The sequence below is a fragment of the Pipra filicauda genome, unplaced genomic scaffold (genome assembly GCF_003945595.2).
Source record: "Pipra filicauda isolate LSUMZ 115617 unplaced genomic scaffold, ASM394559v2 scaffold309_size868695_pilon, whole genome shotgun sequence".
NCBI lineage: Eukaryota > Metazoa > Chordata > Aves > Passeriformes > Pipridae > Pipra > Pipra filicauda.
Genome location: NW_024104431.1, coordinates 525,330 through 546,750, shown reverse-complemented (window position 1 = coordinate 546,750; position 21,421 = coordinate 525,330). Strand labels below are relative to the sequence as shown.

The 21,421-nt window shown below is 38.8% G+C and overlaps 1 protein-coding gene across 1 annotated transcript in view; it reads right to left on the bottom strand.

The window, feature by feature from the left end:
• The window catches only part of SYN2 (synapsin II), a 184,586-nt gene that overhangs the window by 48,503 nt on the left and 114,662 nt on the right, over nt 1–21,421 (bottom strand). Inside the window, exons 6-8 of the mRNA XM_027748521.2 lie at nt 8,007–8,069; nt 5,550–5,692; nt 335–409 (exon numbers count right to left, since the gene is read on the bottom strand). Coding sequence (XP_027604322.1) covers nt 335–409; nt 5,550–5,692; nt 8,007–8,069 — 281 coding nt within the window. The remainder of the gene's footprint in view (nt 1–334; nt 410–5,549; nt 5,693–8,006; nt 8,070–21,421) is intronic.

The following is a 21,421-nucleotide window of genomic DNA, read 5'->3' as shown; positions in this document are numbered from 1 at the left end:
AGACAAAGAAACCAGAAGAAATGAATGACAGGTTGAATATAAAATTTTTGAAAGGAATTCCAGTAGTTTTCAAGGTGCAGATACAGATGTAGGAACTTAAGGGTGTACATAAGCACCTAAGGCTGCTGCATGTGGTGAGTGAACTGTGAGAGGAGCCATATGAAACTCTTGGCTCATCTTCTTTCACGTAATTGGAAGATTTTCTTTCCCAAAACAAACATAAGACATGCACTTACTGTGAATTGCTTATCAGCACTGGGATTTTCTAAAAATTAATTCAAAATAAAATTCCATTAATTTTTTTTAATTACCTTTTACAAGAGACTCGACTTACTTATCTGACATAGCAATTTGTTCCAACATTGCAGAGCCCGTGTTTGTCTTCCAGTTTCCAGATATGGAAGTTCTCCTGAAAGGGGGAAAACATTACAAAGAGAGCCAGTGGTTTCATACTTTCACTGTCCATTAAATTACTCTGCTTTTCACATGAACACAGTAGCAGTATTTACACCTTTTTCATACCTGGCATGTTATAACAGAACATCTAAACCACGAGGAATTCTGAGAGACATTGCCATTGTCAGGAATACTTGGTTGGAGGCACGTTACAAAGTATGACAGTGCTGTGAAATTTCTGCTCCCCATTTATTCATACAAGACTTTTTAAAAAAAACCCAACCTACTCTGATTGACAGTGTTAGCAAAGAGCTGGGATGATTGTAAAGGGACTGATGGCCTGGGACATACCGTTACTGCAAATGGAAGTGTCCAGAAGCTTCAGCTTGTTGTTTCAAACCCGTTACACCGCAGAGTTAGGTCCCAATACTTAAAAAGCAAGATATCTATAGGGTTTCTAACATCTCTGAAGTGATTTCAGAGCTGTTTTGGAGCTGGATTTTGGGTTCTCCTCCACTTTTCACTCTTTGCTATCTACTAATATAATCTAAATAGTCTATGCCAGGACCTAAGTACACCACCTCCCGTTTAATCTCTAAGAAAAAAAATCCATGTAAAGTTTTTTTTCTCCTCAGACCTTGGGATTGCTACCAGGGCTGAGAAGATTACTGCTTTCTGAAACCTAAATGCTGTACTGGGAAAAGGCTAAGGATACAAGTTATGAAGTGTTTCCAGTCAGTAAAATCGTAGGAACATCTGTAATGTATTAAAAGTATATTAGGCAGCAGCTATAGTTTTCTCTCCATTTTTCCATTAACATAATTATGAGGGTCAGTAGCAATTGTGGGGGAATATTGACTTTTCTTTGGGAGTCTCATAAACTTAGCTGAATTTTGAAGCACATGATGTCATGTTCTTTGTTGATGTGGGAGAAACTAGTGAGAGGGGAACATGCATGTAATAAGCCCAGTAATAAGACTGTGTTGTGATTTCTGCTTCATTTTTTTAAGTGATATTTTTATATATTTGTCTACTTGCAAATTAATAATTTTAGGTTCATTACTACTCTACACACACATTCTGGATCAGAGAGATAACACTCCTCACAAATCACAATCCAACTCTATCGCAGAGTTCTCACAGGCAGGGACTGTGCATGGACTATTTTAGGTGGCTTTTAGGAAGTAAGATGTGACCAAATCAGGAAAAAATCATCCTGAGGACTTTTAGCAAGTATTTAGTTCAAGATCCTTAGCTGCAATGATGTAACCTCAGCCCTAGAGGTTGACTAGAGAAGCAAAGAAGGTTTGCTTTTAGCCCTGCTTTCACTGCCCAACGCCAAAGGCTCCCTGTTGAACCTGAAGAAATCTCACAACTGATGCTTGGTGGGCTCTAAGGATGCTGTAGGGACCGGCTGAGGAAGGACAGACCTAACTGGAGGAATCTCAGCAGCTTGTGGGCTTGACACAGAAGCCCTTCAGGACCAGAGGGGTTCCATCAGACCACGGTTAACTGCTACAGAACTATCTAACCAGACCATCTGGCACTCTAAACCCTAGCTATGATCTCCGTAATTAACATATGAATTCCTCTACTGACACAGGAAGGTTTCCCACCCTTCTTCACTTTTGATAATTGCTAAGAGTCTTTCACATCGTTATTTCCTCCTCTGTTACTAAACACTGAAAAATAAATAAAACAACTCCTACACTTTTGAGTGCTTTACACTTAGGCTTAGCATGTTTACACTGGATTCGGTCTTTGCAAGAAGGAAGAACTGTTTTAAAATTGCTAAACAATTCATAGTAACTTGAGCTTCCCCTTTTCCAACATCTTCCTGCTTTATTTAGTAGCATTTACAGTACCCAATCCAAATTGCTGAGACAGGGACTGGTCATCAGAAAAATATGTAGAAATGTCTGCCTACTACCCTTGTGTAGGCAGCCTGCTCTGTGGTTTGATCCTCTAGCACTGTTTCTTTGGTTGATGTGCTTTACTTTTGGTTTATTGACCTTTTGATCAAAGTACTTTAAGCTCTGGGTTCAGAGCACTGCTTTTGGAGGGGGGATTTAGATACAGGGCTTTTGTATTTCTGGTTTTGTACATCGTGTGTGACCCTTTTAAACTCCATTTCCTTGAAGTCAGCTGAATTCTGTCCGGGTACCCAGGGCAGTTAAGTATGTGTCACAAAGGGTCCAAGGAGCTGTGGTATTTACAGGGATCCAATGCTGCATTTTGGCCATAATCTCCACTGACAGACAATAAGCACCAGTGCTTGGTGAGTCATGGATCCACTTAAACCACAATTTCCCACAGAATTATAAAACTGAAGCTCTTAATAACTCTCTTTAAACTACAAAAACAAATGTTCAGCTGGTATTTTTTTGTGGTGACTCTCTAAGTGCTCTGTTCCTGTGTCACAGAACAAAATGAAAACCAGCTGTAAAACAATATTCTACTGACATCATGGATATGTATGCACATGAATAATTTTTCAGACATTTGGTATATCTTCTCCTTTCCATGAAGCTTTGTAACAATGGATCAGTATTTCATTTTTGTGTGTGAATAAGTTGTATGAAAGAATCTAGAGAAAAAATGATCACTAGGCTTTTAGCATTTGGATGAACCCATAGTTTCTGAGTAGAAACTTAAAAATAAAGAAAAGGTAGGAGGAACAGGCTGTCATTTCAACTTATTTTTGCTGTCCCTTAGGTCAACTGCTTCGTCTGTGAAAAAGAAAAATTTATGTTTCAAAATGATAAATTTACCATGGCTGACTCTTCCAAAATTATTCTAGACGCTGAACAGCATTTAAATTTCAAGTCAAAGGAGAAAAAAGAGTGGCTCTTTCCTACAAAATGTTGTGGTCCAATTTCTACCACTAGGGATGAGCAAACATTACTAATATTGCATCTGGTATGTGGTGATGTATCAGAGCCAGTAAGAGCTGGGCCTTATTCCTAAGACTCTGCCCTTGGGAGCTGTAAGAGTGGGAAAAATCAGCTTAATTTATTATAAAAAAGAGAGGAGGGGAGAGATGGGCCGCACAACACAAGGAATCAACCTGTCAAAGTAACAACAAGAGAGAAAATATCATCCAGACTTGCAGAGGCAGAAATAGTTTCATGAAAAGGTCTGTGATGGAGAAGGAAGGTTGCTGGCACTGGGAGCAGGGTGAGGGCAAGGCTGGTGAATGAGAATCCAAGGGGTAGGAGAGAGCCTAGAGCAACAAAAAAGGTTAGGAACAAGAGGTAAGGACTAAAGAGACAGGAAGGTCTGGGCAAGCAGTGGGACTGGATCAAGATATGGCCTGCACAGGTAAGAGAGGTGACCTTGGGGTGTAGGAGCACCGTGCTATTAGGAAAAGTAGGATGGGTGTCCTCAGAGAGGGGGTAAAGCCAGAAAAAGTCAACAGTCTGGAGTACCAATGTTAAGACAAACAAGCAGAGTTAGAATTAACTTTCCTGAAGCAGCCGGGGATTAAATGCTGTATAATTCAGAAGCATTTTTTAAGATTCTTGTTGCCTTTAGGGAGAGGTGGGGAATGCCCAACACACCGGAATTCTGTAGGGAGCATGTCACAGTTCTGTGTCACTGAAAATCACCAGCAAGAGATTTCAGAAACCTTTCAATCCTCATGAGCTTTTTGGGTGTTCTGCCTTGGTCACTGTGCCCAACTCAGATTTCCAACACACCGTTTCTGCAAAATTTAGATAACTCTGGGTTCAAAACAAATCAGAAAGAGTGAGTGTCCACACTGCTGGGTGGGGCTGACCTATGGGAACAGGATTTCCACCCAGGTCTGTGCTGTGCTTTCTTGAGGCCCCTCAGATGTATCGTGAGTGGTAGATGAACTACTGAGCTGTTCTGGGAAGGCCCAACCTTTGGTGTTCTCCCTCCAGTGCCTGGTCAGTCACAGGTCAGGAGAGACCAGCAGTTACTCAGTTTGGATCCTCTGACAGTCGTGTCTTAGAGGAGAAGTCAAGAGTGTGTGACCTTCTGATAGCAACCTAAGGAGATATATATTTTACACATTGGGCAAAAGGTTCTGCTTTCTCATAGAACTTGACAGCTGTTCCTAAATTACTTGGCACTTAATGTCAACCCATTTAAAGTATAAAACATTGAAATTATAAAACATTTTACGCATTTGCATTAACCAAGTTTCAACTTTTCCTGCTCCTGGTATTTATGCCTTGCTTGGAGTTCAAATGTTTCTACTCATAAAGAGCCTGACTGATAAAGAACCTTACAAATGTTGACGTACAAGAAATCTCTGATCCCTCCAATGTTCACCAGTTCCTCCAGAAATATCTCTGTGTGTGTACATGGGTGCGCGTATGTAAACGTACATGTGTATTTTTATCTGTATTCTGACATATTTTTGCTGCCTCAGAATCATAAGCATGAGGGAACTAAGCCATGAGATTATCTAACTTGTCTTAAAACCAGGAACAAAATCAGTGTACATCAGATTACATTGCTTGATAATTAAAAATTGATAAGTAAAAATATATATAAACACAGTTACCATAGCTCAACTGCTACACGACAACCTGTTTTGCTGCTCCAGCTTAATGTTGTCTGTGAATATGAAACATGACTCATATAGTCATGACCTTTAAACAAACACCTGGATTCCAAAATCAGAAGAGATTTTCCTCCCTCTATGTGAAGGTCACTGCAAGATTGGAATTGTTTTTACATGTGTTATGTTAAAAAGAAAGGGCTTTGTTCCATAAAAGTGTGACAATTCAGATTTGTGTGAATGAATGACATCCAGCTATCCTTAGAGGGAGAAGAAAATTTGATCCTAAGTTGAAAAGACACAAAGGAATCTTTTTTAACAAGTTCCCTACAAAAACAAATCCCCTTCCAACTGTTTCTTTCTTCAAAAGAAAATAATAAGCACAGGTTAGCAGAAAACCGATTCTGGCAGGCTCACATGCTGTCTTATTCTCCTCCTCCCAGTCACAATCAACTTAAAAAATAGTCTTGATAGATCTAAAAAGTCTGAAACACTCTTTCCAGAGAGTATGACAATGGAGGCATGGAGTCACCACATCAGCTCAGAGATTCCTCCAACATTATCTCATTGGTGCATATCAATTTTGAAACAAAGCAGGAAAGAATATAAGGTTTTGGCTCACATGTACGCTTTGTAGTTACTGCCTATCTTTTGGATCCTGATGTCATATTTGGAGTCTATGAAGGGCTCAGTGGTGGCGTAGGTCTGAGTAAGTGCTACCACGCTGGCTATGTCCTGAAAATCGTAGTGGTTGTCTACCTTGATCTGCAGTCATCATGTCACAAGACAACAGCATATACAAAAGAAAAAAGAGTAATTAGGAATAAAATGTAAAATTTCAGTTGCAAATGGCATTCATAAGAAGTATGTTTTCTGACAGCATGAGTTTATTTAAAAAAGCATAGGATATTTTATCTGATTTCTAGATTCTATAACATTTTTGCATTAAAGTTTCTGTTTTTCTAAGCAAAATATTACCTGTTCATCTATGGAAAGAAAATTGCAGATAGTGGAATTTCACTTTGCCTTAATTTTTTTTTTAAGTGGTGGTTGTCAAACATACATCTGCAAGCGTTAGCATTTTTTAAGGTGTGATATGCAACCCTAATTTATATAGAGTTCTTGCTGCTTCTATAAATTGCTCAAGTAACTAAATGTATCTGAAGCCCACCATGAAGCTCCTCCCATGAAGGAGGAGCTGAAGGGTCAGGATATCCTGATGAGTGCACATTCACAGGAAGCACAGAGGGTTGGCTCAAATCAGCAGGATCATTATTCTCATTTTTCTCACTTCTCTGCAAGGATTTGGGCTTTGTAGGAGTAAAATTTCCTAGTTGTGGAACACTGTGCTAAGGTGGTTCTAAATGGTACTTAAGCCATCAACTTCAACATCTTGAAATAAGGAGGAGGTGGAAAAGTGGGGAATATTGATCTAGAGGGAAAGGGAGGAGACTTTAGTGGACAGAGAGACATCGCTTTTGTCCAAGGGAGGGCAAATCTCTGTGGGTGACTCAAAGCTGGCTGAAACAGGGAGTAAAAGCGACTCAGAAGAGAAACCTTGGGGCTGGTAGAAAATGGGAGAGGGAAGGTGGATCTCCACCATACTGCTCCAAATGTCAGAATGGTGAGGAAAGGAGGCAGGGATTAGTATTTCTCATGGTGTCTAATATTAGGAGAGTTTGTAACTCTTTGCAAGTCCAGTGTCTCCTTTGCTTTTACTGTCACCTGGTACTTAAAGGGACTCTGAGGGCCCTCAGGGAGGTGGGACTTGCATGTCAAACAGCATTTAAAAGTCCAAAGTGTAACTATTCACTCCCAGCTCTCAGATGGAGAAAGATACAGAGTAATTTGCCATTTGAGAGCCACAAAACTAGACACAAAGCCTGCTTTCAACTTGATTTTCTGAAAATTTCTGAAAGTGTAATTGGGACCACTGGAAACACTCCTGCTGGCAGTGCCCTCAGGGTGGCCTGGGTTATGAGGAGAACCTTCCTTTCCACTCTGACTAAGCAGTTAACAACAAAAGGCTGGCATTTAATCTCTAAGGGTTTTAACAAAAAAACCCTAGATTTATTTCTAGACATATGACATGCTGAACATTTCTGTCCATTATTTTTCTTTTTCTATAAACGAGAGGTGAATATTGAAATAAGGCATAAACATTCTAACACTTCACATATGCAATCCACATAAACTGCAGTTTAATTAGTGGTCAATTCAGCTCTCAATTAAATTGGCTGCTGGATTTCCACTGACTTACTAACTATGAAATAAAGCAAAACAGTGATAGACGAAAGAAGATAACATATAGTGTAACTTGTAATAAAATCAGTTTTCTCTTTCTATTACTAGTGGCAAACATTATGTTCATGGAGCTTTTGAAGATTCAAGATGATAAATGTAACTATTCTCTGATGATTTGTTTTAAAATCTAAAACACTTAAAGCATTGAAATGTTTTCAGTGAGTGAAGTTACTCTGTAATGACTAGAAATTGGCACTGATAGCCATGAAATTGGGATTGGAATCATATCCCATCGACCCAGCACTGTGAGATAAGTGATACCAAAACAACTGTACTCACCACTGAAATGCAATTACTTTGGAGAAAGAAAGCAGCAGTTATATAGTGGTATGAAACAATCACAGAGAATACATTAATAAAAGTTCAGTATCAAGCTGAAACTAATAAAGAACCAAGGCAAAACCTTCCCATATTCCCAGGTTCAAAAAGCTGGATTGTGCAACAGATCTTGACTCTCAAAGAGTTTCAGTGCAATCAACCAAATTAATAAACAAGGTTTTGCTTCGAGAAAGCATCTCAGCATATTTCAAAGAGTGTCCTGGGCAGGGCAATGCATAAATTGCAAAGGCCTCCATGTGAAAAAATATTGTGCATGTTTCTATTTTCCTGAAGAGAGATGCTTTCTTGAACAACAGACAAGCAGAGATTTGCAAGGGTAGGGATCTGAGGCAGAATCTGGACAGTTGAAAAGTAAAATATCCAGGAAAAGAATGAACATGCACAGTACTGTAGACAAACACCCAGGCTCCTGACATGCAATAAGTAGCATCTGCACCTTTCCCATGCCTGAATGAGCATGTCCAATCTTCACAACAACAGGAAAGGTTGGCATTGTTAGCTGAGGGGGGAAACAAAACAGACAGGTTAGAGATAGCAACCAGCAGTTAAAGGATTAAGCAACATCATTTAGGGAAATTATTTAAGTATAACAACAATGAGGCCAAAGCTGCTCTTGCCACGTAGTTACTCGAACTGTTAATCATCTGTGTAATCCTGTGCTTTGATGACTTACTGTGTGTGTTTTCTGAGGTCTGTGTTATTCCCAAGACAGCCAAGTGGTGTATTTCTCTTTTCTACATCTGTCCTTTGACTTCACTTTTTAACTGAATTTCTGCTGTTTCCTATTTTATGTTTTCCTGCTTGTGTTTTTTGACCCATAAACTCACACTCCTCAAGGTTAATCATTAACAAGGTCAAATTAGCCACCTTTTCACCTTGATTTCCATTATTTAGCATGGCTATAGATACATTTTGTGACCATTTATGAAAGCAGTGATGTTTAATTCACCACGAAGCTTGCTTTAAAGGCAGATCCTGACACAGAACATCCAAGTTTTCTAGGAAAGCTCCAGCACAGAATGCAAGGAATAATTCAGCTATTGGGTAGAAAATCAAAAATACAAAAGCATATGAAAACACTTTATTCAATGTAATGGCAGTGGTTCTGTCTCTCAGAGAGGTCTGTGAATGGCCAGTTTTACTTCCATCATTCACTTGAAGTTTTATATCTCCCAGTCGTGGGCACAGCTGGCACTTCTTTTTCTTCCACCTAAAATGCACATATATTGAACATCTCTCAACCAAGCACAAACACACAGACTTAGTAGAAGAGGATTGTAACTAGAAATAAAAAACTGAACACCTGCAACATGTAATAAAACCGGGAAGCAGTAGGACAGTGTTATGGGCTCCAAAACCTTCATTTAGAACCACATTTCAATGCAGTAAATACAATCAAAGGCAAAGCTGACGCTTTAGAAAATGAACTAAGAATTACGAGAGGTTTTATGAGATGTCAGTTTTCCAAATACTTAAAAAGGATTGGCAAGAGATTAAATGGAGTTCACACTTATCTCACTGTGCACAACATTGCACACAAAGACACAGAATTTATATGGAAAATATCATGGGACAGTAAATGACATTGAAATCAAGAATAGGAAGGTCATTTGGTGTTTGGTAATGCCCGACCCTATTTGCAGGTTACAAAGCTGGTTACAACACACACACACTTTTCCTATATTTTAAACATTTATTTTCCATATGATTTAAAGATGTCTGCTTTAAAAATACTTGAACTGCACGAGAACAAGTGGGCATTCACTGAAAGGATCATATTCCACACTACGTACCCTCACATTCCCAGTACAAGACATGAATCTCTTTCTTTTCTTATATTTTTTTTAATGAACTTTCTCTGATCTTTCTAAAATGCATACTGATGCAATATTGTATATAAATATATCTATAAAGGACATCTAATCAAATCAAACCAAGTTCTTTGTTTTTTGACAGAATCTCAGTTTCTGCTCTGCCTCATCAAAAGAAACAGAAGGAATCTTTGGATCTACCCTTTTAACACACCAGAGTTTTCAAAGCCTGATGAAACTACAGGGTCCCACAGTTGGCAGCTATACAACATAGGCTGGGGAGGTTTCTCACTGATTTCTGCATCAAACCCAAAACTAGGGTTAGTGTGTCTTTGGAGGAGAGAACTAGATTTGATTTAAAGATGTGCAGTTTTCCTGGTTAATTTATTTCATAAGTTAAGATCTCATATATGTATCTTCTGCTAGGGCACCCTTGAGCTTTGAAATCCAGGACCACAGCCAAGCAGACCATTCTCAAACCATCTCTTAGTTGTTTATCTTACACGTGTAACTGCAGCTGCCACATTTCTGTGCCTGTGTAAAGGGAACTTGTATTTTCTTGGAGAAATTCTGGATACTTTGGTTAACATTGCAGGAATTGATAACTGAAAACTCTGAGCACCCTTTATTTAACTCTTGTTTATGCACCACTTAAAGCCCTGGTCTTTAAATCTAAAATACATTCAATTGCTTTTTAAAGTTCTGTTTCCATATAACCAGTTTAAGTTAAGGCACATAAGCATGAAAACAATAGCTTAGTTTCAGAATAGCCATAAGCATTTGCAAAAGCATTATACAGTAAAGGTCACCTATACAGCAATTTAAGAAGAAAGTCCTTGCTAAACTGTAGGAACACAAAGTCCTGCACAGTCAACATCTAGTCACTTGTAGATTGCTTTCAGATTTTAAAGCTAAGCAGGTTTTTTTAATTTTGGGGGGTAAGAGTGGGAACAAATCATTGCCTGACTCAAGAGTCATAAGGACAGGACCACATTTCTATGACTGAACTACAAACCACTGAACTGGGGTTTGTAATGGAAATGCTCTAACTATAGAAATACAAATGGCACTCCTGTAATTAAGAGGACCACATATCTTCCTATGATCCCAAAGCTGTGGAACCCTCTGTGGGCCACAGGAACAAACACCAATTCATTTTTTTTTTTAAAAAAAGGAAAAGTATCTGTGCTTTCTACCTCACAAAATGCACTAACATCATTTCCCTCTGGAGCCTGATCCCAAGATTCCATGTGGGACACCACATCCCAGCACAGCCTGAGGGAAGAGGTGGCAGCTGGGAAAAAGAGCTGACCGATGTGTTTCAAACTTCAAATAGAAAAAAGACAGCTAGCACAGAAGGCAGACAAAATTAAGTTATCCCAGCACTTCTCTTGTTTTTATCAATCTCTGTGACAGGCCCATGAACCCAGGGCTGATGAAGTTGTAGTTATTTCTATCTATCTATCAATCTATCTATCTATCTATCTATCTATCTATCTATCTATCTATCTATCTATCTATCTATCTTCTGTCTATCTATCTATCTTCTGTCTATCTACCTATTATATATGATAAAAGTGTGATAGTGATGGTGAAAACTTACTGGTTCCACGATTTTCCCCTTTAATTTACAGTATAATTACTTGATAAGGAGGCACCTTGAAAGAAGATCTATCAATGGATCCACTTTCAACAGAGTGGATACTAATAGGACTCACTGTGTGTTTGCTTTGGAATGTATCACTGAGGGGCAAAGGCCATTTTACAAAAAAATTCTACAGTGGCAATTAAAAACTGAGGGAAAAAAACCCAAAGACCAACAAGAAATCCGATAAGTTCATAAATATGAGAGATGGAAATGTCTACACTGCATGAAACATTGCACATACATATAATATACACAAAATATGGCAGAATTAAAAAATAGGATAAACAGCACTTCTAACAAATAGCAATGTAATAAACCATCATTATTAATTAGACATAAAACAGAATACTTGGCAAATATGGAATAAAATTTTCTGTAGATAGATATGAATATGATAGGATTGGTAATAAATGTCGATAGCAACTGGAGAAACTGTTATGTAGGAACACATATACAGGCAGTTGAGGTATATACTGATATTTGCTAATACAATGTCATTAATCAAAAGAACACCAGTGAGTATTCAAATGTTTTATCAGCTCAAAAATTGCAAAGATGGGTTCAGTCAACACACTTCCATTTATCTGGTTTCAACTTCTCATATTGTTATTTTATGTAAATGTGATGTCTCATTTCAACAGAACACTGACTTAGAATAAGATGCATGACTCACTTCTATGATTAGAACTAAGTACTACTACTTGGAGACACATTGCCAAGGAGAGCAAACAGCAGATAAAAGGCAGTAATGAAAAATGTTTTGAAGAGGAATCCTTTTAAAATCTGGATAACAGAAGTCAATTCTTCAGTTTTAACCTCACAAATATTTAGCATGGAAGTGGCTTTACTGAACTGACGTGTTTCAATGTTTTTTGTCATATACTAATAGCATGAATAAAAATTCATAGTTAATCACTGGACAAATCTAATGGTTGTTACACCTTCCAACTGGGGGTTTGCTCACAGGTGACATGAGTTGCAACGAGTGTAGCAGCAATGTTTTAACACCACTTGGCAGGCCAGGCACTTCCCTAAGTGTTAGAAGTCTAATGCTCTCATGGTTAACTGCACTGTGGAAGGGTTTAAGGACACAGGAGAATTAGGGATTAAATATTAGAAGTGATTAAATCTGTAATGGAAATACAACAGAATATATGGGTTTAAAAAGTGATAATAATATCTGTAATCTCCTGTCTGAAAAATCACCATGTTTTTAATAACATCTATCTTTTTTCTCTCCAAATGACTATCTATTAGTGTTTTTCATTCAGGAGCTCATTTGCTTGAAGCTTAATTCTTTACTATCACTTTATTTTACATAACTACCATTTCTTTTATCATTTTCAAGGCAGTCCAGTTGAAAATCAATCTTTTCATAGCATTGCATGAATGCCCCCGAAATGGATCCTGTGGTGGGCCTGACACGTTTTTTCAGATGAACACCTTTGAGGTTAATTGTTGTAGTTGTTGCAGGAGCAATTTTTCTAAAATTAATGGATTTGGGGTTTTGGCTGTGTCCTTGCAACGGGAATACAGCAGCTGGGAACTGACACCAAGAGGAGCTGCACTGGCAGAGCTTCTAAACACCTTGAGATCTGGACTCCACAATCTCCGTGGGGAAGCTGGAGGCCCATGTCCAAGACTCATCCTTTCAAACCACCTCCAGCAGCAACTGCAATATTCTTTAATTCTTTTAAATTGCTGAAAACAACCCAGACAGCAGCCCCTCAACAAGCCTCACAGTTGTGGGTTCACCATTTGTTTTTCACTGGATCTACTCGTATTAGTTTGATAAGAGCAAAGACAGTACTGGATCTCAGGATATTCATTATTTCTCCAATTTTCCATTTGCTCTTTTTTGTTTCCCATACAGGGAACCTACAAAGTAATTACAGCTGCAATTAAGCTATTTAGATTTACAGACAAGGAACTACCTGAAACAGGAGTTCTACTGATGAAATTACAGGGAGGATTTGACCCAGTATTCTGAAGCTGCTGGATAAATCTGAATTAAGGCAAGTGTGAATTGCCAGCCAAGTGTTCTGACACAGGTCACAGAAGCACTTTTCTCACGTCATTAAGTCTCTTGGATTCAGGTCATGACAACTGTGGGGTTACCTAGCCTGGGACCACAAAGCTTTTTGAAACTGCTGGGGCTGGGAGCAGTAAGGGATCAAATCATCCTAATTAAGGCTCGAAACGCTTTGGATTTTTACTCCTCCGTAGATGTTAAGTTATTACATCAAACGTTCCTTTTCTATGTCGCAAGGAAAGTTTTCAAATTGGATTCAAACACAAATTAGGTTCAAAGATTCATTAGTTACTGGTCAGAACCTATTTTAAATGCCTGAAATCCGCAAAATAACATTGCACTACTTTTCTGAAATGTCAAGATATTTTTAATATGTTGCATATGGTTTTTTGTAGGAGATTTGCATATGGCCTATCTTCTGTTCTGTTCCCATTAATAAGTACACAGAATGAACAGGACATACAGCAAATTCAGTCAGGTTCAGAAAAGACTGCAATTACTGGTCTTTGCTTTTGCCAGAATGTAAGACAAATGTGCCAAATTAAAACAGTTAAACAAAGACACTGATCACATTATATAGGTGCTTAAAAGAGCAAGCAAGTATGTTGAGAACTGCTATTGTCACATCAGATAACCAGTGAAATCATGGGTCCCAGAGGACTGCATGAACGCAAAAAGGCTTGAAAGCTCCTGACCCCTGCTCTGGAGATGCACAGTAGTAAATTGGCAAACTGGCTGCATTCAGAACATATTGCAGGATCAAAACTAAGCACACCCTGCCAGACAAAAATTAGGAAAAAATAGTTAAAGATAAAACATAGAGTTTCCCTTCTCCTCATCTGTCGCAAGCTGGCAGAGGATTCTTTTTCTCGTTGAGAAAAGGAATCCATACCCTTCTGGAAGACTTAATTTGTTATCTAAGCGTAGAGTGTTTGTCAAAGAATTCATTAACATTATTCAAACCACCATTTCTGTCCACTTACCTAGAGTATATGACAGGTCAACAGCTATGCAGCCTAGTGGTATTGAGATCCCCAGTTTGGAACTGCCAGGTAGAAAAAAACCCAACAAACCAACAAACAAGGCAAACCAACGAGCAAAACAAAAACTGCTCTGTGAGAAGGAAAGTATTGAAAGAGATGCTACAATTCTGACATCTGAGCAGTTAAATTAAGAGAATTATAAAACTCATGAATTAATGTTATGCCCAGGAAGAAGTGCCCTGTTTTCACATTCTACTGCTACCAGTATTTTCAGCGATCTTTAATGAAAAATCAGAAGTAAAATGAGTACTGTGCTACAGTACCTCTTGCTAAGAAATGCCTAATGCTTTTCTCCTTCCTGAATCCATTTCCTTTCAACTGAAATTTGGGTCCTGTGCATGCAGTTCCAGCGTAGCAGCAGCAGCAGCAGCAGAGAAAAAACTGTTCCTTGAACACATCAACAAGAGTCATGTCCTTCCAGTGAACATGACAAAATAAACCTCACTGGTGTTTTATGGAGAAACTCCCTCTGTAAGTTGAGGCAGCTGCTGCAGTTCTGCTTTGGTGAATGTGGGTTGACTCTGCAGGATTTGTGCAGCGACCAGAGATTTGACATCTCTCCTTACAAACACACCTCTGCCTTCTCAGTTTATTCTTTTCTAAACTCGAGCCAAACTCGAGCTCTTGGTCAGAAATGCTATGTAATGGTTCCCCCCCCCCAGAATGGAGTCTGTTAGTTGCAGGAGGTGACACAGTTTTTCCACAATAATTTTTGAAAGAATTGTCTGATTCCAGCTCAGCTTTGAAATCCCAGGATTGTGTACACCTGGTCCTGTAAGGTTCAATAACTGCAACCACAATCCCATTCACACCTACCTGGGAATCCTGTTGGATATTGGCACTGTAGGACATTTTCATAGATGGTAACACTGTGATCTATTATGTAGAGATGCCTAGAGATCTCTACATAAAAACACCATGAATATTCACTAAAAGCACATCCTTTTTTTATTTTATCTAGCTATGAAGCCCAGACACTCAACTACGCTCAATTTGGAAAATGAAAAGCCATTTGCAAAATGCTGACAACTATAGACACTTCAGGTCTTTAATTTCTGGACACATCCACATCCTCAAGAGAGTATAAATTTCATGTAAATTAGCTGATAACATTAAAACTGGCTTACAGTTAGAGACAGTTCTAGATTAGTATGAAAATCAAAAAAGAATTTATAATTCTCTTACTGATGTCACAATAGCAAGGATAATTATTACCATGGCTTCCTAACACTTCATCAGCACCAACCTTTTAAAATTGAATATTCTTTGTACTATGAGATTGAAAAGACAAATATCCCTTTGTTGTATCAATCTTTTGCATCTGCTCATCTAAAGAAGATTTTGTAAATGTGCTTAACATGCCCTTTACTGATGAAGGGAATATTCTAGTTTGATAGAACTTCTTCCACAATACCTCCAGGCACTATTATTGTCTTGGATAACATGTAGTGCAGGTAATACAGCTACCCAGTAGATGGCTATAGAGTTAACCAGCAGTCTCCATTTGTATTATTGTTTGCATTTTGTAATAGAAATACCTCTCCTTTCCTATTGCAGAAATTTCCTGGACTTTATAGGTCTGGTTAGTAGAGTGTCATCCTGCAATTTCTTCACTGTAAGTCTAATAATTTAAAAGAAAACCTTAAAATTCAAGCTTCATACACTATGGCACCCAAAGGTTTATAATTTCTACTGGAATTTAAGTATTTTTTAACAATGCTCAGGGTTCAATACAGGTTAGTTTCCAAGAGATATAATTTGAATTCTTCTAAATTTACTTTGAATTCTTCTAACTAAGATATTGTGTAAAATATAATCAAATCTGTCTATAAAAATAGAACTAGGCAAAGATCATTGGCTAAAAAAAAAGTAAAAAAACCCCTTCTGCTGGCAATAATACAGACAACACAGTTTTTTGAAGGTTGTATTCACCCTGCTTTAATGTCCTCATGGTTGAGCTGACTAAAAGCCACAATAAGAAAAAAAAGAGGGGGTGGAGAAGTAGCAACAAAAAACCCCAGGTGTTGCATAAACATGACTTACCTCGAGTTCAGTGTTTAAATATTTATCTTTCCAATAATCCCCAAGCAAAGTTCATTTAACCACTCTAGTTCCATGTAATTTATTTGTGGAATATGCATCAGCCTAAATCTAATTTTGCTCTGCTTACTTTGGAGAAAGGAAATTAAAAGTGAAATAACGAAGGTGGCCTTATATTCATTTTTTCTTTCCCAGAAACAGGCAGGAAGAGTCCTAAATCAATAAACAAGCAGCAGATGTACTTTCTCTGGTCTGCTTCGTTTTCAGAAAACACAATTTCCAGATAAAGTGAGGGCTCAGCCAGGCAGGAGCTCCTGTCACCACTGGGACAGCCCAGCACAGGCCTCTCTGCATCAAGGAAAGCAGGAACCTCATCCTCAACCAGCTGCTGTTCCCAACAAACACAGAGTCTGGAAATGTCGAGCCAGATTTTCCCCTGCCTTGTACCTGCCAAAAGTAGGTGTAAAATTCTGTGTCTCTGGAGTAAGGTTTTATACCCCCAAGCCAAGGGAGAATCTGATGTGCTTTGTATTTTTTTTTTTTTCAGATACAGGTGCATTAAAGAAATCTAAAAGCTGAAGTGGATAAAAAGAGTAGAACTTTAATTTATTAGTGCGCCAGGTACCCAGAGAGAGGCAAATACACTTTAACTGTGAGTCCTTTACCCAAAACAGAGAGTTAAATTGGTTTATAAACTAAGTGCAATTGCTGGGCCACCTCAATTCCCACTGATGTTAATGGCAGCTGGTGCAGAACTGGGTGTTCTGAGAACCTCGTGCCTTCATCTCCCATCAACATCAACTCCAGAGCCTGGATCTGCAGAAACCACTTCCCTGAAGTCACTGCAAGGCTGGAGATGACCTTAGTGTGTGAAGTGACACCACACTGTCATCAGGAAATCAACCTACAACGTCTTTGTCCCCACGACTGGTTTTTCAATTGAAAAATCACAGATATCTAAATCAACACAAAGTGATCTGATGGCAGAAAAGTCTTCTATTTTTAATAGCTGCTCAGTATAAAACCAGAAATTGTCACTAAGAAGGAAAACATTAAGTGTACTGGTAGTGAATCAAAGAGAGCAGTTCCCACAGATCCCTAGCAGAAATTCTGGAGACAAAAACTTTGCAGAAACAAATGATATTTTGATTCTGGCATATCAGTGTTTCATTCAATCCCTGTCATTCAACCAACTAATTAGCAAACTGCTGCCTCTAAAGTCAAGAAACATTTTGCCACATTATAAAACAATTACCCCAATTGCTGTGACTATAAACTGGATGGTTTTTTTTACTGTAGTGTTTCAGAAGTGACAGCTACAAATACTCTCCCTTTTGAAGCAGGTAGTACACACAGAGGCACTGGAATTTAAAATCCCTGAAAACTCACCTATTTTGTGAAATATTATTCTAACTCCAAATTTTCTACATGACTGGACAGGCTTTGTTCAGGATGTGTACTGTGACTACATCAGGTAAACTGAAAGTAGTTTTTAGGAGAAGTAAATGCAATGCCACATGAGAACCAGAGAGAAAAGAATCGTAGCAAAGCATCAAGTAGGCAACAGATAAACTATTGCTGTGGAAGATCCTGCCTGCTACCGTTCTCAAATAAGATTCATTTGCTACAATGGAGAGAAAATAAGATTGAGATGGATAAAAAAATTGTACTCTGTAGACTGCCAGGAGGTAATGCCCAGAGCAGGCAGTCCAAGGAAAAGACTGAGTAGACTCAGACCACCGGACAGCTGGAAGGGACAGCAAGGTGGCCCTGGTACATCCCATCACAATCAAAAACCTTTGGAAAAAGCTGTGTGGACAATCCCTATGCAGCACAGTTCAGGAACACCAGTGGTTTTAGTACAGGTCTCTGGGGGCTCTTAGAAGACAGAGTGATGGTAATTAATGCCCACGGTGCTGTTGATGGCTGCTAATGCCTCATAGTAAAAATTAACAGAGCCCCTGACAACCACAGTACAAAAAGTCCCTCCAGAATTAGAAGTCCTGTAAAAATCAGGATTCCCTTGGAGAAGAGATGAAGCTGCTCATAAATCTGCCTGCAGTTAGGTTTCCTGCCTTGTTTTGATATTGCACAACTCAACAATTACAGTGGCTCATCCCCAATCCTCTTTATTTGCTTGTATTTTAGTAGAAAACAGACATTAGTTCAACACCAGACTTCCTCATCCAGACAGAAATGAAAAATTGCCAAGTGTTGCTTCTACTGTGTCAATAACAAATTGAAGGAATCAGGATAAATGAACTTCTCTGTTTCTTATTAGCAAGTGGCAGCTGTATCAGAACAGAACCAGGGAGTGGGCACGATTTCATCCTGCCCCCCTCCATCCTTCATGAGTGTGATGACATAATTTGCTATGATATCATACCTTACTTATCAAACTAAAGGAAAATTGCCATCATCACATACTGTGCAGTGAAAGAAGCCCTGTACTGTTAGTCCATTTATACAAACAGAAATCTCTTTTTATTTTACTTATATTTGTAAATGTTGGCTATAAATTCTCTACTATTATTTAAGATAAAATATTATTTTGCTTAAGAGTTAGTCAAGGAATATTCCCGTCTTTTGGGAATAATCTTTTTATTTTATGAGGTCAAGATCTAACTGTAATACAGAATGGGTGCTGAGTCAAGGGTTCCTTCTCACACAGAATCCCAGAATGCTTTGGGTTGGAAAGGATATCAAAAATTGTCTTGTTCCACTCCCGCCATGGGCAGGGACACCTTCCACTAGCCCAGGTTGCTCCATGCCCCGTCCAACCTGGCCTTGGACACTCCCAGGGATCCAGGGGCAGCCACAGCTTCTCTGGGCAACCTGTGCCAGGGCCTCCCCACCCTCACAGGGAACAATTCCTTCCCAATATCCCATCTAACCCTGCCCTCTGGCAGCGGGAAGCCATTCCCCTTGTCCTGTCCCCAGTCCCTCTCCAGCTCTCCTGGAGCCCCTTTATGCCCTGGAAGGGGCTTTCAGGTCTCCCCAGAGCCTTTTCTTCTCCAGGTGAACATCCCCAGCTCTCCCAGCCTGGCTCCAGAGCAGAGGGGCTCCTTTTAAACTCCCTAAAAGTAATTTTCCTAATACAATGAAAACCACCACAACATAAAATATAAAAAAGGCCAATGCAGCTTCAAGCTAAGACCAAATGCTTGCTGATACTGTTCAGTGATAACAGGTACTTAAGCACTACACTGATACCAGAACAAGATACAGGGAGTATTTGTCTCCTCTGATAGGCTAAAAGTGCATTTTCTTGCACTTGTGAGAGCATGTTTCTGAGTACAGACCTACTCAAATCCCTTTCAAAAGCTACGATGTAATTGTCTAAACTCTGACAGTAACTTGACAAAACTCACTTTTCAGAATGAAGATTTACCAGAAAACAGGAGTTCTGCTGAGGTTTCAAAAAACCCATCCCTCCCAAAGCCAGCTAGGGGGAGGGACCACTGGGTAATACATTTATTGAGAACCTCTCCTATGGCCACTCACTTCTCTAGGTGTGATCATACTTACAATATTCCACCTATGCACAGATGGCTTTGGGACACTCCTAGAAATCCAACTGAATTATCCCAAGAGCAGTTGCAGGCAATACTAGGTAAGATCATAATTAAAATGTGTTAATGGCATTTGCACAATTGATATGCATATATTTAGTTTTAACATTTTTACATTTCTACACAATCAGGTGAAAGTATTTAATTCTCAACTATGTCTACAAGATAGTAGTAAATTAATTTTCAACTTGTCACAAAATTATTTTTAAGTTCTGTTCTGAGCATAATGTTTTTATATTGATTATACAATTAGTTTGATTGTACTAGATATGAAAGTCTTGAGGACGTGCAGAGCATAACTTGACATGTTCTGGAGAATCTTGGACAACATGTGCCTTAAGTAACCACAGGACAGGTAGAGCTGCACACTCAATGTGAGAGAAGACAGTTTGCCCACCATATTTCTCTATTATTTGAATTTTAAGCAAACAGTAATCAAATTGGTCTACTTAGCTATCTATAACAGCAGCCATGTGATGTCATATGGAAACCAATCAATGGTTCCCAATTAATTCCTTCATCACTTCCTATTCCTACTGCCCTGAGACTTGAAAATGAATAGTCCCAGACCCACTGAGCACAGAGGCCACTGGCATATCTGCTTTGGGTTTTTGTGGCCTTCTTGTAGCCTGAACTTCCTGTGTAAGGCTTCAGCCTCACATCTTTTTACCTCTTCACTCCCATGAAAGGAGTCCATTTCCTCTCGGTAAGAACAGAGATGTTAACAGGTCTAAATTATTTTCAGGTGTTAGTCCTGGACTTGGATCCAGCCTTATTATTTCATGCCAAAACTTCAGACTGGAAAAGTGAAAAATCAAAACATGGCTGCATGAACTAAGTCAGGGTATAGTGTACAACACTTCTGGCTCAGTGCTGAGTGTGGGTCAAAATTTTAAAAATGAGACCCAATTCTAATAATTCTGAGTACCTATGTATTTTTTTTTTTAACAGTGTGTCTCAAGGCAGATGGGAGGAACAAAAAGAGTCAGAGTACTAATATTTGTATAACTGTTCAGAAATAAAATAAATCTGTTGCTGTAAAGCATGTACACATCTCCATAAAGGTAACAAGCTACTTTGGTTACACCTAAATCTCAGCCTCAACAAAATACATTTTCATGAGTCTGGATTGAAATGGTTCAAGTCATGTCAATGAATTTTCAGTCCTAGGCCCGATTTGGGAAGTGACAAAATATGCAATCCTTTAGGCAGCCCTGTCCTGCATGTCAATGTAGAGATGTATTTTATTACTCTCTAATCAAACTTTAGATTGCTTCCTCATGAAACATTTTTCACTATAAAAAGAGGGTGGCTACAGATTCCACATACCCAGATTGCTACAGCAACCAAAGATTTGAAGTTGAAAAAGATTTCCAAACTCTGTACTTATGTCTGTATTCCACCTAGAACATCAGCCAGAAAATACAGACACTGTGATCTGTGCTGAGCAGGATCAATAAGGAATGTGGGGAAAGAGCTGAGCCTCCAACATACACCACTGGGATATTTTTCCTTGTTATTTTAAATTAAATCTGTGACAAAATTATTTTTAAAAAATGCCTTTTATTGCAGCCTTTATGTGTAATTAATTATTCCTTGTAACTGCCAATTGTTCAAGGCTCACAAACAGAGCATTGAGACCTTTCCCTTTCATGAATGAAGTTCTGTCCAGCCTGAAAACAGGGATGTCAGTTCAAGAAAATGC